General features: G+C 44.9%; 1 protein-coding gene across 2 annotated transcripts in view; it reads right to left on the bottom strand.

The window, feature by feature from the left end:
• Positions 1-21,117, bottom strand: part of GRAMD1B (GRAM domain containing 1B) — a 273,865-nt gene that overhangs the window by 131,997 nt on the left and 120,751 nt on the right. The window contains exon 2 of one of the 2 annotated variants that reach the window (XM_021706540.1): positions 3,727-3,804. In XM_021706540.1, coding sequence (XP_021562215.1) covers positions 3,727-3,804 — 78 coding nt within the window. Of the gene's footprint in view, positions 1-3,726; positions 3,805-21,117 lie in introns of those variants that run through there. The other variant, XM_021706542.1, reaches the window with a different exon arrangement.

The raw sequence follows: 21,117 nt of genomic DNA on the forward strand, positions 1-21,117 counted from the left end.
CCCGCTCCCCCTGCCCCTCCTGTCCCCCCCCCCCCCATTATTAGCTGGGATTATAGGTGCACCACCCCACACAGCTTTTTTTCTTTTTTTCTTTTTTTTTTTGTAGAGACAAGGTCTCACTTAGTTGCCCAGGTTGTTCTCAATCTCCTGGGCTTATGCAATCCTCCTGCCTTGGCCTCCCAAAGTGCTAGCGTGAGCCACCATGCCCGGCGGGGGAGAACATTTTTAACATTTCATTTGGTTGGAGGAGTGAGTGGTCAGAGACAAAGATGGAATATCATTTATATCAAGGTAAAGTCCCAAATATCAAGCAAAAGGCAGTGCTCTCTCCAGTTAGCTACCAGCCATGTCCTTGGGAAAAATGTGTTAGGGTATGTGCAATTAAGCACTTACTCATTTCTTCCAGGAATGCCCCAAGCAGCAAAGATAATACAACGTGAGTCGAGGGGGTGTCAGTCATAGAACCGATAGAAGAACAACCAAAGACATCATGATCAGATGTGGATGGTAGACTTCTGGCGATGTCTGGTGCTTGCAAAGGGAAAGGGAGTTGTGCTGGGGCACCTCGGTGGCCCCTACTAATTTTGAGAGTATGACTGCTGAAATCTAGAAAGCCTGCAAAGAGTGTGTAGGCTACTCTAGGGACAGAGGGAATTGTTATCAGATCATAGCTGATTAAGCACCTTGACAAGAGCGATTAGTCTTTGTTCCTTGGGGGCCTCATGTCTCCATATATACTCAGTCTAAATTGATGAACTGAACTGTTAATTTTGGCTAATCAGGGACACAAAACTGCGAACTGGGGCAGAACTCACAAGACTTTATAATCTAAAGAAAGAGTTAGAAAGGTTCCACCCTCTCACTCAGGATGGAATCTCACTTGACACATCACCTGGTTTTGGTTTGAACACTCCTAGAGAGGGGAGACTTCATTACAATCGTACCCCATTATCTACAGTTTCTTTTACCCATAGCCAACGATGATCAGAATATTAGATGGAAAATTCCAGAAAATAACAATTCATAAGGTTTTTCTGTTTGTTTGTTTTTGCAAAGTTTTCAAACTAAGTTTATTTAGAAAGTAAATGAGAGAGAGGAGATTCGTCTCCCCAAGGTAGGGAAGGGAGCCAAAGCTAAGAAAACATGGCCTGGCCAGTGCTTAACAAAACAATGACCAACAATTCATAAGTTTAAAGTGCATGTCATTCTGAGTAGCATGATGAAATCTCTTGCTGTTAGGGCTGGATGCAGTGGCTCACACCTATAATCCCAGCACTTTGGAAGGCCAAGGTAGGAAGATCGTCTGAGACCAAGAGTTCAAGACCAGCCTGGGTAACATAGCTAGACTACAACTTTACCAAAAATAAAAATAATTATCTGGGCATAGTGGCACATGCCTGTAGTCCCAGCTACTGGAGAGGCTGAGGTAGCAGGATCACTGGAGCCCAGGAGTTTGAGGTTACAGTAAGCTATGACTGTGCCACAGCACTCCAGCCTGGGTGACAGAGAGAGACTGTCTCTAAAAAAAATAGACAAAACAAAAATGAAATCTCTTGCTGCCCTGCCGGAACCTGAATCATGCATTTGTCCAGTATATCCACACTGTATACACTCCCCACCCATTAGTCCCTCTGTAGACATCTAGCCTCTCAGAGAAAAAAGAATATAAGGTTCTGTACTATTAGTAGCTTCAGGTATCCACTGGAAGGGGGGAGGTCTTGAAATGTATCCCCAGCAGATAAGGGCTTGCTGTCCTTTGCAAGGCCTATTTTGGGTGGTACAGCACTAACCACAGAAAAGTTCTTCCTTATCCTGAGCTGCAACCTTTCTTGCTATAACTTTTCCCTTCTAGTTCTATTTATTCCATTTTCATATATTTAAAGAGTGCAGTTACGGCCGGGCGCAGTGACTCAAGTCTGTAACCCCAGCACTCTGGGACGCCGAGGCAAGAGGATTGCCTGAGCCCATGGGTTTGAGATCAGGGGATCTTGGTGAGACCTCATCTCTACAATCAAATTAAAAAATTAGCCAGGCGTGGTAGCATGCGCCCATAGTTCCAGCTACTTGGAAGGCTGAGGCAGAAGGATCACCTGAGCCCAGCAGGTGGAGGCTGCTGTGGCCATGAGCGTGTCGCTGCACTCCAGTCTGGGCGACAGAGTGAGACTCCCACTCAAAAAAATAAAAATAAAAATAAATAAAGCGTACAGTTATAGGCACCTAAATCTTCCTTCTTCCAGGCTAATCCCCTTTCCTTCAACCAATCCTTAAATAATAGTTATTCTGATCATTATTTTCTGAATTCTAATCAAAATCCACTTCCAAAGAACTGGACATAATACATCAGATATGTCCAAACTAGTACATACTACAATGAGACCTTTTTAAACAAAATCCATGTACCATGCTTGCATTAAGATTCAAAACTTTCACAGGTTATTTGGTAGTTGTGTAATATTGGCTCATATTTGGCTGACAAATAAAACCCTCACATTATTTTTCACATAAAATTCTATCAAATTAGGCTCCCTATGGCACTCCTACACTTAAGAAATTAATCTTTTGAAATATAAAAATATAATTTCATATCTTTTTACCTCCTTAGGTAATTATTCTATTCAAAATCATATTAAATCTTAGGCCAGGCACTGTGGCTCACACCTATAATCCCAGAAGTTTGGGAGACTGAGATGGGAGGACTTCTTGAGGCCAGGAGTTTGAGACCAGCCTGGGCATCATAGCAAGACCTCATCTCTACAAAAGAATCAAAAAATTAGCTGGACATGGTGGCACACACCTGTAGCCCCAGCTGCTCAGGAGGCTGAGGCTGGAGGATCACCTGAGCCCAGGAGTTTGAGGCAGCAGTGAGCCATGATCACTCCAGCCGGAGTAACAGAGTAAGACCCTGAATTTAAAACAAAAGCGAAAAAAAAATTAAATATTGATTCAGTCATTCTTGGTGTTCCCTACTCCCTCTCAGCTAAGGGTCCACCATAAATTTGATAAATGTGGTAAAAGCACTTTCTGCTTTTTCATCTGGCTTGTTGATAAAAACGATAAACAGAGTTAGACCAAAAGCAGAGCCTCTGTCACAGGTCAGCTGAGACCTCCTTATAGTTAACATCAATACAGGCCACTTTTTGCGGACAAAGAAGTTTAACCTGCTACAACAAACCTACCTCTCCATCTACTTCGCAGGCACTGCACAAAGCAGACACTAGCTGGTCCTCCTGTCCCAAGTGCTTGGCTGGTTGTACCTCAAATGCTCACCTGAGCACTGCTGGGCTCCATATTCCCATTTTATCCTACACCCTTCACTCTCCATTAATGTCTAGCACACACGAGCCACCCCGTGCAGCCTTCTGCCGCCACACACGACATCCCGGTCCACTACCGCAGGCACAAAGTGCCCCTTCCCCTCCAGACCCACACTGAATCCAATCCATAGAGCAAAACAGTCCTGAGTCTACCACAAAGCCCTCTACCTGACATGTTTGCTTTGCCGCACGTTCTCCCCTTGCTGAACACCAAGAGCCTTCAGAATCGACCTGGGTGCTGTTCCCTCTCTCTTCTTGGGTGAAATCTTATCTTTCTAATCAGTCAAGCACAGAGGTCTGAAGCTTTTGCATTCCTCTTCAGTTTTCCATGCAAAGCACCGTCATACTCAAGCATTTCACCCCATTCCCTATAACCTCTTTTCCCATCCCCTCCCTCTTCACACGATCTTACCTTTCTTCCCGCACTCGAGGACTCAGGAATCTGCTCGAATCATCATCGTGGCTGCTCTGCTGGCTACTCTGTTGGCTGCTGAGGAAAGAGACAGGATATGGACCGTTAGCTTCAGTTTCTTTCTCAATCCTGGGGGAGGTCTTTTAGACTTCAACTAGCCAGAGAAATGGGGTTGCAAAACTGTAACGATAAAAGTTCCCCCAAGTGAGTTTAGCACAGAGAGTGCACTGTCAGACAGTGGATGTGAAAAATGACACAAACCTGGTGAAAAGCTCACCTGTCACCCCTACAGACTGCCTGTCACTAGCCAAGACAGAGGAGGAGGATGTTGACCTTGTTACCACGTTCTTCACTGGCTATATGTATCCCAGAAAGCAAATGCCTCCAGCATCTCCCTACCTCATTTTCTTAATTCTCAGACAGGATGCTAATCCCATTATTCCTTAACCCACTTGAGACTGCAGGTCTTGATGCAGACTGGGGGGTGGGTGGCAGGGTTTGGAAAAGTGTGAACAGCGGGGGGAATTCCAGTAAGGTAGAAGACGTGATGGGGCCAGGTTTACCTGGCCTGCTTCTCCGCCTCTGCTTCTAGGGAAGGTTGAGGAGGATGAGGCAGAAGAGAAGGGAAAGGGAAAAGGGTGGAATCCCTTCACTCCTTAAAGCCCAGAAGGCAAAATAATTACAGAGCTTCAGTTCATAGTCAGAGTTCTTTAGAGAGGACATATATTATGGTGATGAGGAATAAAATTGCCTTTCATCTTACTCCAGGGAAAGAAAAGCTGCATACCTCATGACACTCACTGCTCGTATAGCTGATGAACAAGTAATTTTTATGAATTAATAATTATTAACTACTCCAGGTATCTGATCAGAAGTCCACAAACTACAGCCCCCAAGCTAAGTCCAGAGTCACATATTTTTGTACAGCCTTGTGTGCTAAGAATGGTTTTCTTATTGCTTTGTTTATTTGTTTTTGAGTCAGGGTCTCACTCTGTCGCCCAGACTGGAATGTAGTGGCACATTCTTGGCTCATCACAGACTCAACCTCCTGGACTCAAGTGATTCTCCCACCTCAGCCTACTGAGTAGCTGAGACAACAGACGTGAGTCAAAGAACAGGGTTTTGTTTGTTTGTTTGTTTGTAGAGACAGGTCTTACTATGTTGCCTCGATCTCTCAAAGTGCTGGGATTAAAGACATGAGCCACCACACCCAACCATTGGTTTTTGCTTTTTTTTTTTTTTGAGTTGGAATCTCACTCTTGTCGCCCAGGTTGGAGTGCAGTGGCATGCTCATGGCCATCGCAGCCTCAACCTGCTGGGCTTAGGTGATCCTTCTGCCTCACCTTTGCTAGTAACTGCAACTACAGATGCATGCCACCACGCCTGGCTAGTTTTTGTGATTTATTGTAGAGATGAGGTCTCACCAAGTTACCCAGGCTGGTCTTGAACCCCTGGGCTCAGGCAATCCTCTCACCTAGGCCTCCCAAAGTGCTGGGATTACATACAGGCTGAGCCACCATGCCCAGCCAGTTTTTGCATTTTTAAATGGGAGGAAAAAAAAAATCCAGAAAAGGTCATTTCCTGACAGGTGAAAAGGGCAAGCAATTCAAATTTCAGTGTCCATAAATGAAGTTTAACTGGAGCACAGGTCCACCCACATTTACATATTACCTTTGGCTATTTTCCTGCTACAGTGTCAGAGCTGAGTAGTTAAGGCAGAATCGAATAAATTTAGTTGTGGCACCATTAGGCCCGCAAAGCCTACATTAGTCACCATCTGGGCCTTTATAGAGAAAGGTAGCCGACCCCTGCTTTACTTAGGCTTTATTAATAATACATTCCTATTACCATAAATGCCACTGTAACCACAGCTACAGTATAACCAAAACTATCTCTTGGTTCCAGAGGATTACATGCTGCAGTAAGATGCACTGATTGCTACAGAGTATATTCCATAGCCTAGATGCCCAGATGCAAAGTCCAAACAATCTTGTGGACAAAGTGCTTGCTTCAGTGCTTATACACCCTAACCAAACAAGCACTGGATTTCTTGGTGGTTACAGTTATAACCATGCTCTTATGCTCTGTTCTTCTAGCAAGAAATGCATAACCTTAGGAGCAATTTACATCTCATTTTCAAACACACACCAAAGAAACCACACACACACACACACACACACACACACACACACACACACACCAGGAACCAGAACAGTGACAACCACAAAGCCTCCAGCTCCTTGGCAGAACTGTGTACACAACACTTTTTTCTTTCCTTTACACACAGCACATTTACTCTGGAGAGGCCGCTCATCATTTTCACATTCTCCAGCTCTGCTGGACCTGCCTACTAAAAAGCCCTAATAACACAATTTCAATGTAAGTGCCGTTGACCCTTGAGGTTTCATACTTGGGACTGACCTGTTGCATGCATCAAGCTCCCCTTATAGATAAACTGGGATGAGTGGTATTCAACAGTAGGCAATGAACAGATGACTGGAGCTCAAATTCCAAAGCAGACACAGTCCCAGAGGTAAACCTCAAGAGAGGACTACCAGTCTATACTACGGACAACATATGTGAGGGGAACACCATTTACAACAGTCAGTAGGGCTCAACCAGCACAAATGACCACACTCAGCATTACAGCTTCTTCAAGAAAGAGGTCAAACTTGACCCCAGCTTAGCCAAGTTCTTCCTACTCACCCTACCCTGCCTCTGGCAATCAAAACTTTAAATCGGCTGTAATCCCAGCACTTTGGGAGGCTGAGGCGAGAGGATTGCCTGAGCTCAGAGGTTTGAGACCAGCCTGGGCAACTTGGTGAGACCTCATCTCTAATTAAAAAAAAAAATTAGCTGGGAGTGGTAGCGCATGCACCTGTAGTTCCAGCTACTTGGAAGGCTGAGGCGGAAGGATTGAGCACAGCAGGTCGAGGCTGCAGTGGCTGTGAGCCTGCCACTGCACTTCAGCATGGGTGACAAAGTGAGATTCTAACTCAAAAACAGCAACAACAACAACAAAAATTAACTTTAAATCAAGCCAGCAAAAGAGACTCCCAGTACTAAACTGCCATGTACCCGGGATTCAGAAAAGGGATTCCGGTACCCCACGCAGCAGCTCATGCCTATAATCCCAGCACTTTGAGAGGCCGAGGAGAGAAGATCTACGGGCTAGAGACCAGTCCAGGCAACTTGACAAGACCTCATCTCTACAATAAATCAAAAAATTAGCTGGGCGTGGTGGTACATGTCTGTAATTCCAGCTACTTGGAAAGCTCAGGCAGAAGGATCGCCTGAGCCTAGCAGATCGAGGCTCCGGTGGCCAGGAGCGTGCCACTGCTCTCCAGCCAGAGCGACAGAGACTCCAACTCAAAATTTAAAAAAAAGAAAAGAAAAGGGATTACAAGCTGATATTAGCAAATTGTCCCACTAGATGGCATTGTTGACTTCCAAACTGGAACCACAATAAGGGAAACCAATCAGGAGTGTCAGGAATCAGCAACTATAGTCAGGGTCAAGCTTCTGGCGACCCCTTCTGGCCTTTCTTCCCATGACTTGGAAAACAGATGGAAGAGACAAAAGCAACAGTGGGTCACCTTCAAACTATGTAATGAGGAGATACCAAACTGCATGCATTTAACAGGTATCTATAGAGTGCTCTCTCTGTGCGCAAACACCAACAAGAAACAGCATCAACGCAACGGTCAAGAGTCTACACTCTGGCGTGTGCTGCCTGAGTCTGAATCCAAGCTCCACCATGTTCTTATATGACCCTAAGCAATGTATTGAACATCACTTTCCTTGCCTACATAGTGGAGACAGGTAGTAAGGCTGTTGTGAGGTTTAAAGAATGAGCATATGTGAAGTATGGAGAACAGTATGTGTCACATGTGTGTTATGGGGGGAAAAAAGACATGTATCAGACAAGGATCTTCCCTCTCAAGGTGCATAAAATCTGGAATGTAAGATTCCATATAAATAACTACATTTACAAGTAAACATGAGACTGGGAATGGTGGTTCACACCTGTATACAAGCACTTTGGGAGGCCAAGGTGAGTGGAGGCCAAGAGTGCAAGACCAGCCTGAGCAATACAGTAAGACTCTGCCTCTAATTAATTAACTAATAGAAAATGATAATTCCCACAAGTACAGATTAAATGATATGGAATACAGAATACAGAAAGGTCATGTCCTTCTGGGACCAGTAAGAGAAGACTGTCTTGACAACCAGATTTTTGTGCTGACGCTTAAAATCGGATTAATTTAGGAGAAGCAGGAATGAGAAGAAAAGGTATTCCTTTTTTGTTGTTTTTGAGTCAGAGTCTCACTCTGTCACCCAGGCTAGAGTGCAGTGGCACATTCACAGCCACCACAGCCTTGACCTCTTAGGCTCAGGCAATTCTTCCACCTCAACCTTCCAAGTGGCTGGAACCACAAGCGTGCACCACCACACCAGGCTAATTTTTTGTTTTATTGTAGAGACTAGGTCTTGCCAACTTGCCCAGGTTGGTCTCAAACCTCAGGACTCAAGAAATCCTCCTCTTGCCTTCACCTCCCAAAGTTTTCATATATTTAAAGAGTGCAGTTACAGGCCAAGCACAGTAGCTCAAGCCTGTAACACCAGCACTTTGGGAGGCTGAGGCGAGAGGATTGCTTAAGTCCAGGGGTTTGAGACCAGCCTGGGGAACTTGTCGAGACCTTGTCTCTACAATAAAATCAAAAAATTAACCGGGAGTGGTAGGGCGCACCTGTAGTTCTGGCTACTTGGAAGGTTGAGGTGGAAGGATCACTGGAGCCCAGCAGGTCGACGTTGGAGTAGCTGTGAGTGTGCCACTGCACTCCAACATGGGCGACAAAGTGAGACTCCAACTAAAAAAAAAAAAAAAAGAGATGGAGGACTATGAATAATTCCATGGTGGCAACAGATATAGGGAATACATAGTCTTTCCGCCTCCCATGCCTCCAGAAGAGTCCTGGTCCTCTCTCCTCCCACTCTGAATTTTCAATAGTTTTAAATAAGTTAAATAGCCAGGTCTGGTGGCTCACACTTTAGTCCCAGCACTTTGGGAGACTGAAGCGAGAGGACTGCTTGAGCCCAGGAGTTCAAGACCAGCCTGGACAACACAGTGAGACCTCATCTCTTAAAAAAATACCAAAATTAGTTGGGCATGGTGGCATGCACCTCTCATCCAAGGTACTTGAGCAGCTGAGGCGGAAAGATCACCTGGGCCTAGGAAGTCAAAGGTGCGGTGAGCCGTGATCGTGCCACTGCACTCCAGCCTGGGCAACAGAATGGGACTCTAACTCAAAAATAAATAAATTAGATGAACGCCAACCACTCCTCTACTCAATCCTAAGAAATGATATTTTTGAGCAGAATTTCCAGAGATACAGACACTGCCTCACCCTCTCACATACACCCTTTTAGTTATTCTTTTTTTTTTTTTTCTTTTTTTTGCGTCAGAGTCTCACTCTGTCACCCAGACTGGAGTGCAGTGGCCGCTACGGCCACCGCAGCCTCGACCTGCTGGGCTCTGACGATCCTTCCACCTCAGCCTTCCGAGTAGCCGGAATTACAGGCGCGTGCTACCACACCCGGCTAATTTTTTGATTTATTGGAGAGATGAGGTCTCGCCTGCCCAGGCGGGTCTCGAACCCGCGGGCTCAGGCAATCCACTCACCTCAGCCTCCCAAAGGTGCAGGATTACAGGCTGAGCCACCGAGCCCGGCTCTTAGTTATTCTTTTACATGAAGCCTTTTCAAATGATACAGGCTACCTGGACTCCGAGAGTTCACACTGCTCCTTAAATAAATCTGCCAGTCTTCTAAAGCCATGAAAAAAGCAACCACCACAGTAGCATGTTTATAAAGGTATGCAGAATGCTACAAAGTCAAAGATCACATCCCATCCACTCCATATTATTCAAGGCCTTAGTGGGACAAGGTATCCAGTCTGGGCTTAAGGAAGCTGAAAAGAACTTGGAGAAAGTCCAGCAGAGGGCACTAACAGATGAAAATGTCTGTTAGAAAATCTGAATAAGAAAATTCTAAACAAGGATTTGGAATGACTTCGCCTGGGCACCAGATGACTGAAAAATGGCTTAACATTGCAAGAAAGGGAATTTGTAAAAGCAATTATTTGCCATTCCCCCCAAGACATCTAAACAAGGCACTAGGATGAGTTAAATCCCTCCTGTTGTCAATTCAAGCTTCAGATAGAAATCACTGTATAAATTAAACTTTGGAACACTAGCAAGTTACTAAATAAGGCAAGGAAGCTCTTCCTAAAATTTTGGAATACTCCTGAGGGAAACCAGTTGAAGCAGAATGCTGGCTTTGTTCTCCACCAGCAATGGGGCAAGAGCTTATCCTAGGTCACATTACTGGGAAGAGTTGAGAGAAATCTGCCGCAATTGAGCCAAAGCATGCTTCAAAAGGCAGAAATTCACTAGGCTGTGACCAGGAAGCGCTGCGATGCAGGCTGGGCAAATTCTCATGATTCCTGTAACCTCCTTTCCTCCCTTCCCCTACCCCAGACATGTGCAGAAAGTACAGGCCAAACTAGGAAGGTGTCTTTCTGCCCTCCGGAAGGCACAGCTTTGCTGCTAGAAAGATGGAACATGGCAACCTTTCTGAGTAGGTGCAGCCTAAATAGAAACAGCTTTTCTTCCAGGCAGCTCTAAAGGGTCACAGCCTCCTAAGTCCAAAGGGGGTTCTTGAGAGATTCAAGTGGTCCCAAGCAGTCATGGGACTGTGCAAGCTATAATTTAATATTTCCAAGCCTAATTCAGTATTTTCAAAGGAAACTACCTTTACCCACACTAAGGCTGTGTAGACTAACATATTGCATGTCTTTGTGTTGGCTGCAATCACAGCAATCTAGACAGCGCCAATTACTTCATGCTGATTAGAAGCTTCAAAAGGTTCCCAGTGGCAGTTACAAAAGCCTTTGGTTACTAAAAACGGGGAAATACATTATTTCAGGCAGTGATACGGTAGCAATAGCAAGGAGGCAGACAAACCTTGCTTCCTGGCTTTGTTTCTTATTGGCCCCATAACCTTGGCCAAGTCACTTATCCCTTCTTAGCCTATTTCCCAAAAAACAGAGACCTCTTGTGATTACTCACAACTTAATCCTCAATTTATAGAACTGTGTGGAGGATTAAGCTATGAATAATCCAACCACTATCCGAGTTCAGGATTTGGAGTTAGAGATGCACATTCTACGCCTGGCTCTGCCACTTAGCAGAGGAAGACTGGGCAAATGATTTCACTTTTCTAAGTGTCAGATGTGGCTAACGGTGCATTCCTTAAAAGACAGCAGTGAGAGGCCAGACGCAGTGGCTCACACCTGCAATCCCAGCACTTTGGAAGGCCAAAGCAGGAGAACTGCTTGGGCCCAGGAGTTTGAGACCAACCTTGGCAACATAGTGAAACCTCATCTCTACAAAAAAAGCAAAAAAATTAGCCAGGTATGGTGGTGCATGCATGTAGTCCCAGTTACTTGGGAGGCTGAGGTGGGAGGATCCCCTGAACAGTGAACCATGTTCATACCACTGCACTCCATCTTAGGGGACACAGTGAGATTTTAACTCAAAAAAAAAAGATCACAGTGAAGGTAGAAATGGTAGAAAATATTTATTTATTTGGTTGTTTGTTTATTTAGAGTTGGAGTCTCACTCTGTCGCCCAGGCTGGAGTGTAGTAGCACGCTCACGACCACTGCAGCCTCAACCTGCTGGGCTCAGGCAATCCTTCCACTTTAGCCTTCCAAGTAGCTGGAACTACAGGTGTGTGCCACCACACCCAATTAATTTTGGGGGGTGCTCCTGCGATCCTTCCGCCTCAGCCTTCCAAGCACTGCTGGAACTACAGGCGCACGTTACCATGCCCAGGCTAACTTTTTATTTATTGTAGAGATGAAGTCTCGCCAAGTTGCCTGGACTGATCTCAAACCTGCGTGCTCAGGCAATCCACTCACTTCGGCCTCCCAAAGTGCTGGGATTACAGGCTGAGTCACCGAGCCCAGCCAATTTTTGGATTTATTGTAGAGGTGAGGTCTCACCATGTTGCCTGGGCTGGTCTCAAATCCGTGGGCTCAGGCAATCCTCTCATCTCTGCCTCCCAAAGTGCTGGGATTACAGGCATGAACCACCATGCTCGGTTAGAAATCATTTATAGAAAGTCGAGACCCACCTGGGCAGCGAGACCTCATCTCTACAATAAATTTTTAAAAATCAGCTGGGAGCCGGGCTCGGTGGCTCAGCCTATAATCCCGCGCCTTTGGGAGGCTGAGGTGAGTGAATTGCCTGAGCCCGTGGGTTCGAGACCCACCTGGGCACGCCTGTAGCTCCAACTACTCGGAAGGCTGAGGCGGAAGGATCGCCGGAGCCCAGCAGGCGAGACTGCGGTGGCCGGGAGCGGCCACTGCACTCCAGTCTGGGCGACCGAGTGAGACTCCAACTCAAAAAAAAAAAAGAAAAGAAAATGTCTAGAGTATGAACTTCACAGCAACCTGGATGGACTTAAGAGTCTATAATACTGAGTGATGTATCACAGAAACAAAGAACTTAGTATCACATGTTCTCACTCATAATTGGACCTTGAACAATTATCGTGAACAATTATCGTAATACTATAAGAAAGGGATTGGCAGTAGTGGGAAACTGCCAGGGGAGGGGGGGTGGGATTGGCAGTTGAGGGAAACTGTCAGAGGATGGGGAGGACACACTTCATCAACAAGGATACCTGCATAATGAACATTTGTATACCTAACCCTGAATTGTACTCCACATCTTTAAATAAAGAAAATTAAAAGAGAGAAGAAAAAAAGAAAGTGTCTAGGGTAGTATCTGGCCCTTGGTAAGTGTAGCTATCTACCACAAATGGAAGACATCTATTGTACTTACTACTTACAGTTTGGCAGATAAAGATTTTGAAACATTCAATGCATGGATAGAAGGAAGATAACAGAAGAGATCCTTAGGCTGAAAAGTAGGGCCCCACTACCACTGGCAGAAGAGACAGCTGGGTTTTCATGCTGAATTATTTCCACATGTACATTGACTCTGGCATTTACAATTTCAGTTTAAGTAGGAAAGGTGTCGGGGAAAGAGAAGGCAGGTAGCAAGATGTGGAAAGTAAGGGAGAATAGTTTCTGTTTGTCACCTGGCAAGCGAGTACAGGAAAGTCTAATAATAGAAAATAAGTAAACAGATGTGACTGGGGTACTGCCAATTCCTTACACAATATACCTCAATCTTCTCAAACACTACTTAGAAAATAATAGGCTCTAGGTGAAAACTGAGAATTTGTTGACCAAGTTAGCAGATGTGCATCTACTTAATAGCTCCCATGGGAATCTGTGGGGCGGGGCCTGGGGGTGGGTGGGTGTAGCTGGCCAAAGATTTAGGAATTCATCTCTATTGAGTAGTTTTATTACCTCTAAACACGCCCATGTCAGTCTTTAAAAAAAAAAAATTAAAGTTCGGTCAGGAGCAGAGGCTCATGCCTGTAATCGCAACACTTTGAGAAGCTGAGGCGGGAGAATCGCTTGAACCCGGGAGTTCAAGACCAGCCTGGGTAATACAGTAAGACTGTCTCTACAAAAATAAAAATAAAAAAAATTAGCTGGGCATGGTGATGCATGCAAAAGGATCACCTGAGCACAAGAGGTCAAAACTGCAGTAAGCCAGGACCACACCACTGCACTCCAGTCTGGGCAACAGAGTGAGACCCTGTCTCAAAAAAAAGAGAAACTGTCTCAACTCTTTTATTTTTTTCTCCTCTTCACAGCCATTTTACTGAAACATCTATTACTTGGTGACTGCCAAACTTCCATCAAAATGGTATCATATAAAGTCAGGAGCTGAGTGAAGACTACAAAAGGAAGTTTAAAAAAAAAACTCAGGAGTTTTATTATACAGATTCTTTGGCTTCTCCATAAATTTATCAAGTTGGTGTCATGTTGGAATCCAAACCTGTCCAGGAATGTGTTTTTTGCTGTTGTTGTTGGAGTCTCATTATGTCGCCCAAGCTGGAGAGCAGTGGCACGCTCACAACCCCCAGAGCTGTGATCTGCTGGGCTCTGGTGATCCTTCTGCCTCAGCCTTCCAAGTAGCTGTAACGACAGGTATGCACCACCACCCCGGCTAATTTTTTATTTATTGTAGAGATGAGGTCTCGCCAAGGCTGGTCTCGAACCCATGTGCTCAGGCAATCCTCTTACTTTGAGCCACTGCGCGTGGTGGGAATGTGTATTTTTTAAAAACTTAAGAATAATTCTGGGAAGGTCAGCAGGACTGAAACATACTGAACTTGATACTCAATGCCTCTATTTCCTCACCATTGATTTATGAATCAATTCATTGCAATTTGCACCCCGTGCCCACTAGTCCTTGATTATGTCATGAGGGATTTCTGTTCCTGTCAAAGTCAATGACAACAGTTAAATCCTTATCTTCTTTGACTCCCCAGCAGGTTTGACATTGAAGATTATTTGCAGTCTTGAAACACCACACTTCTTGCCTTCTGTGACCCCACTCTCTGCTGCTACTTGTGTCTCACCCTACTTTCCCTTTTCTTTGTGGGGGGAATTTCATGAGTTCTTCTTCTACTTGGTCCTAAAATGTTTCCCTGGACTCATTCAGTCACCCACTCATTTCATAATTTACCAAATATCAACTATGTACTAGCCATTGTTCTAAAATCTATATACTATGTCTAGGGCAGTAAGCAAAACAGACTAGGTCTCTGCTCTCAAGGAGTTTATGATCTATTGGGTTCCTTCCTGTTTTTCACTAGGGAAACCTACTCATGGACCTCTGAAATTGTTATCAATGTAATGTGCAATAATACTGTACATTCCTGACAGAGGTTTACAGCTTTTATCAGATTCTCAAAAATGCCCGTGACTTATGAAAAAAAAAACAAAATCTGCTACAATACAGTACATCTCTTTGAAGGTAGAGGCTCTTTTTTTTTTTTTTTTTGAGTCAGAGTCTCACTCACTGTTGCCCAAGCTGGAGTGCTTTTTTGCAGTGGCATGCTCATGGCCATCGCACCCTCGACCTGCTGGGCTCAGGTGATCCTTCCACCTCAGCCCTCCAGGTAACTGGAACCACAGGCGCATACCACCACACCTGGCTAATTTTTTGATTTATTGTAGAGACAATGTCTCCCCATGTTGCTCAGGCTGGTTTTGAACTCCTGAGCCCAGGCAATCCTCTCACTTCTGCCTCCCAAAGTGCTGTGATTACAGGCTTGAGCCATAGCACCCAGCTGGGTGGAGGATCTTATCCACACCCAAGCCTTCAATTATGATGAATATGCTTATAACGCCCAAAGAAAGAAGAGAACCAAACTGTCCAATACAGTGAACACGAGTCACATGTGGTTATATAAATTTAAATTAATTAAAAATACACAGTGTGCGGTGGTTCACACTGTAATCTCAGTATTTGGGAGGCGAAGATGGGAGGACTGCTGAAGCCCAGGAGTTTGAGACCAAACTGGGCAGCATGGCAAAATCTCATCTCTACAAAAAATTAGCCAGCACAGTGGCACACGCCTGTAGTCCCAGGTACTCGGGAGGCTGAGGCAGAAAGATCCCCTGAGTCCAGGTGGCAGAGGCTGTGGTAAGCCATGATTGTGCCACTGCACCCCAGTCTGGGTGACAGAGTGAAACCCCGACTCAAAAAATATAAAAAAATCAGTTCCTTAGTTGCACTAGTTACATTTCAAATACCTGAAATCGAGCAAGGCGTGATGGCTCATGCCTGTAATCCCAGCACTTCGAGAGGCCGAGGTAGGAGGATTGCTTGAGCCCAGGAGTTCAAGACCAGCCTGGGCAACTAGTGAAAACTCGTCTCTACAAAACGTAAAAAAAATTAGCCAGGTGTGGTGGTGCATGCTGTAGTCCCTGCTCCTTGGGAGGCTGAAGCAGAAGGATTACCTGAGCCCCGGAGGTCAAGGCTGCAGTGAGTCATGATTGTGCCACTGCACTCCAGCCTAGGTGACAGAGTGAGACTCTAAGTCAAAAACAAAACAATCAATATCCACATGTGGCTAGTGACTTCCACATTAATGGAAGTTCAGACAGAGAGCATTTCCATCCTTGTGGAAAGCCTTATTAAACAGCATTAGTATAGAAGTCTCAAGATTAAACCCAGGATCTGAGTCCTAGTTCTGCCACTTGTTTTCTTAGTAACACAGCAGCTTTCTTAATCTCTCTCTACATTTCCTCCCTTTTACGTGTTAAAATGTAAAACATTTCAGAAACCTATTGTGGGGATTAAATCAGTTAATTTATGTGCAGCACTTAACACAAGGCTTGGCAAATAAGTACTGGGCAATTGTAAATAAAACTTATTTTTATTATGATACATCATTTGCAGTAGTGTTGATCTCTTTGCTTTGTTTTTTGTTTTTTGTTTTTATTTTTTTGAGTCAGAGTCTCACTCTGAGCATGCCCACTACTGAATCCATCACCTTTTTCTCTTAACTTGTACTCCACGAGTAAGGATTCATGTGAAATAGAAATACACCCCAAAATCAGTATGACACCAAGTCCTGCAGTCTCCACTTCCTGTCTCTCAAAGCCACTCAGTCTCCATTCATCACTCTGATGGCCACCATCTGAGACCAAGCTCTCATCACTCCTTGCCTGGATTATGTTAATGGACTCTTCACTGCTCTTCATGTTGCCAATATGGCCCTATTCCAGTCTAGCCTAACACTGAAACAATGATCTTACTGAAAGGCAGATTTGATCATGTCTCTTTCTGGCTTAAAGTTCTTTAAGCTTCCCATCATTTGGAAACAGAGTTCCAGCTCCTTATTTCAACAATAATAGCCTCACAATCAGACTGTCACCTCACCTCTTGGCTCCCTCAGTTCTCACTCCTACTCTCCACCCAAGTCCTCCTGCTTGCCTCCTCTTTTGTTTTGTTTTTATGTTTGTTTTTGAGTCCAAGTCTCACTCTGTTGCCCAGGCTGGAGTGCAGTGGCATGCTCACAGCCACCACAGCCTTGACCTGCTGGCTCAAGGTGATCTTTCCACCTCAGCCTTCCAAGTAGCTGGAACCACAGGCATGTGCCACTACTCTCAGCTAATTTTTTGATTTATTGCAGAGGCGAGGTCTCACCAGATTGCTTAGGCTGGTCTCCAACACCTGAGCTCAGGCAATCATCTCACCTCTGCTTACCAAAGTGCTAGGATTATAGGCGTGAGCCACCACGTCTGGTCGCTTCCACCTTTGAATTCATCCTTCTCCTGACTTGGCGTGGTCTTTTCTCTCTCCCATCTTTGTCCCACTAATTCCCACCCCAGAAGCAATATAGTTTAGGGACTGAGCCTGAGGAGTCTAACATTGGACTGCCTGCATTCAAATCTTGACTATTCTAAGATTTGGGGGTGGCCAGGTACGGTGGCTCATGCCTGTAATACCAGCACTTTTGAAGGCTGAGGCAGGAGGATTGCTTGAACCAACGAGTTTGAGACCAGCCTGGGCAACATAGTGAGACTTCATCTCTACGAAAAATAAAAATAACTAGCCATTGTGGTGGCATATGCCTGTAGTTCCAGCTACTCAGGAGGCTGAGGTGGAAGGATCACCTGAGCCCAGGAAATCAAGGTCGTGGTAAGCCGTGATCACGCCACTGCAATCCAGACTGGGTGACATAGTAAGACCCCCGAATCAAAAAATAAAAATAAAGCCTGGTACGGTGTCTCAGCCTGCAATCCCAGCACTTTGGGAGGCCAAGGCGAGAGGATTGCCCAAGCCTGGGGGTTCAAGACCGGCCTGGACAACTTGGTGAGACATTATCTCTACAATAAGTCACAAAAACTAGCTGGGCGTGGTGGCATGTGTCTGTAGTTCCAGCTACTTGGAAGGCTGAGAAAGAATTGCCAAACCCCAGAAGGACGAGGTGCGGTGGCCATAAGCATGCCACTGCACTCCAGCCTTGGCAACAAGAGTGAGACTCCAACTCGAAAAAAAAAAGATCGGGGGTGATTTGGAAATGATAATCATATCTATGTTATTGGGGTATTGTGAGAATGAAATAAACGAATACCCACAAATACTTAGAAAGGTATCTGGCATTTAGTAGATACTCAACATTATAGCTATTATTATCCTTCAAAAGTAGTACTTTCTCAGAGAAATCTTCCTTGCTAGCCACCACCCATGCTATGGTCCAGTATCACCCTACTCTTTATCATAACAATTATCATACTCCTTGAGATACAATAATTAACGATTCACTTCTTTCTGCCTTCTACTACACTAAGTTATTTGAGAGCACAGATCTTATTTTATTTGTCATTTATTTCCATCCCCAGTACCTAGCACAGTGCCTAGCACACATTAGGTGATAAATGAATTCACAAGTGTCTAGCCCTGTCCTCCTATGCTGTACTTACAAAGGTCTCCACTTCCACGGAGAATTCGCTCTGGTCAGTCCAGAAAGACACCTTGCTGAGTTCTCTCAAGTCAACACAGAATTGCACTTTTCCCTTTGTTCACCAACATTCTCTGAATGCCTGTGTTGAAAGTGCCCCACCAGACCCTACTGAATGTCTAAGGCATGGGTTTGTGACCTCAAGAGCTCACCACCCCGTTTGAATTCCTGACCTGTCATTCTATTGGTCCATGTGTTTTAACTATGTTTCAGGTATTGGTGCTAGGCTCTAGAGGTACCAGCTTAAATTAGACATCTGTGGACCTTCCAGATAAAAAAGCCACTGTGACAAAACCCACCAGTATACTCCTAACGCCAGCCCTCCTCTGCCCTAGCCCATGCCAAAGTAGCAGTCCAACTCTCAGCCAGCATGAGAAAGCCACGTCTCACATTAAACAGCATCTCCATCAGAACATGGGCAGAAAAGAATGTGGCTCTCCAACCAAACATTACACTTAAAAGATAGTAGGAAAAGATTTTGAGACTCAAGGCTATGATTTCTTTCTTTCTGAACTGTCAATGGGTTTTACTTTTTTTTTTTTTTTTTTTGAGTTGGAGTCTCATTCTGTCACCCAGGCTGAAGTGTAGTGGCACACTCAGGCCACCACAGCCTCAATCTTCTGGGCTCAGTGATCCTTCCGCCTCAGACTTTCAAGTAGCTGGAACTAACAGACGCACACCACCACACCTGGCTAGTTTTTTGATGTATTATAGAGATGAGGTCTTGCCAAGTTGCCCAGGCTGGTCTCGAACTCATGGGCTCAGGGAATCATCTTGCCTCGGCCTCCCAAACTACTGGGATTATAGACGTGAGCCACTGCACCTGGCCTGGGTTTTACCTTTTCATGCTTATTCTTGGCTCTCGCGAATAAAGACAGTCAAGCTCTGGCTAGGCAAAATAAATAAATATTCTTTCCAATGCCCTGTTCTAAGATATTTTTCACAAAGGATTTCTCACTCACAATAAAATTCTAGAGCTCTTGCTATACACAATTAAAAGAATTATACTTACCCCATTATATTCCTCAAATGGGTTCTGAGAAAGCGAGCAAGGGAAATGGATGCCAGCTTCAACTCTCTTCAGTTGCTCTTAGCTAAAGGTGCACACCGCTTTTTTCAAGTTTCCCACATCCTACTAGCTTCCTTGGGCTCAATCACTACTTAGCTTCACAGTGAAATCCTAGGCTCGCTTAAGATAAGAAATAAAAATTAACCAGGTCACTCAGCAGTAAACTTACTCAGGAGGTAATGTGGTCAACCAAGTTGCTTCTAAGAAGAACTTCAAGTGTGTAAAGATTGGTCAGGACCTGGAGAGTGAAAGCTGAAAGGCCAACCTCCCTCCACCCTCCTTTCTTCTCTCCCCCATCCCCCATGTCCCCTCCCTGCCTCTAGAAAATCTCTTGCTCCACAATCCTGAACACTCATGTTGAAGAAGGGTGTCAATGCCCAAGTGTTGCAGAAAGCTCTCAATCCCAAGGCAAGTCAGAAGCCATTTTATGCACAGATAAATCTAAAACTTTATTTTGGACAATCAGCTTGATCCTGGTCCCTACATTTAAACTGCTCAAAATGATGAGTTCAAGTTCCTTCCCCAATGAACTCCTCTCACAGGAACAGGACATGACACACAGAGGGTCAACATTTCTGTTCCCTACAATGCTTCAACTTCCTCCCCACCAAGAATCTCAAACTATATTCCCAACTGTTGAGTTTTGGAAGACACGACTGACTAAGCATTATTTGTCTCCTAACAAACATGTGTCTGAATGTGTTTCTAATCAAAGACTTATAAATACCATTCAGAACTTCAGGTCAGCATCAAATGGTATGACTCATCAGACTGGGTTGATATAATTCAAGCCAAATAAACTTAATGTTTTAGGTTGTCTTGTTACTGAAAAATGCTTGTGTGATTTCTGTTAGGCTTCAGCAAATGTTGAAAACGCCTGAAGGAACTCCTCCCTCCAAGGAGTCATCTGGTTAGGTATTCAATATACAAACTCCTCTTTGCCTAATCTCTTCTTGGCTTTTCTTCCCACTACTGACTTTTGCAAACTTGTCCCTAGAATTCTGTCCACAGTCTCTTTTCCTTCGCACACTACACACTCTCCTCCAATGATCTCATCCAAATCCATAGTGCCAACAAATACCCACATGTTTACTCCCAAACCTGTATCTTCAGCTCTATTCCACCAAGCTCCAGTTCCCTGTATCAAGCTGTTTACATACAGAATATTACCAAACCTGCCTCTAGGCTCCTCCCACAGCACACCCAAAACTACCTCTTCCCCCTCTGGCACCCTCATTTCTTCTCCCACACAACTCCTATCTGCCTTCCTTAACTCAGAAACCTATATCACCATCCATCCACATAGTTGTGCAAACAAGAAAACCCAAAAATAGTCTAAGCAGTTCTCTCCTCTCCACTCTGTCAGGAATTATATTTGCCTCTACCTTGGAAATATATTTTATATCCACCCTCTCTTCTCTACCCGGTCCCTGCCCTAATCCAAAGACTATTTCCACAAGAATTACCAAGAAACTTTCTTTTTTCAGATAGGCCCTTATCCCCTCACTCACCCCGGATTCTGACTCAGGAGTCCTGGGTTGGAGGCTGAAGAATTTTTCTTTTTCTTTTTTCTTTTTTTTTTGAGTTGGAGTCTCACTCTGTCACCCAGGCTGGAGTGCAGTGGCACGCTCACTGCCACTCCAGCGTCGACCTGCTGGGTTCCGGTGATCCTTCCACCTCAGCCTTCCAAGTAGAACTACAGGCGTGCGCTACTACGCCCGGCTACTTTTTGATTTATTATAGAGACGAGGTCCTGCCAAGCTGCCCGGGCTGGTCTCGAACCCGTGGGCTCAGGCAATCCTCTCACCTCGTCCTCCCAAAATGCTGGGATTACAGGCTGAGCCATGAGTCCGACTGA

This window comes from Carlito syrichta, unplaced genomic scaffold (assembly GCF_000164805.1).
Source record: "Carlito syrichta isolate Samal-C Ts95f unplaced genomic scaffold, Tarsius_syrichta-2.0.1 Scaffold315753, whole genome shotgun sequence".
NCBI lineage: Eukaryota > Metazoa > Chordata > Mammalia > Primates > Tarsiidae > Carlito > Carlito syrichta.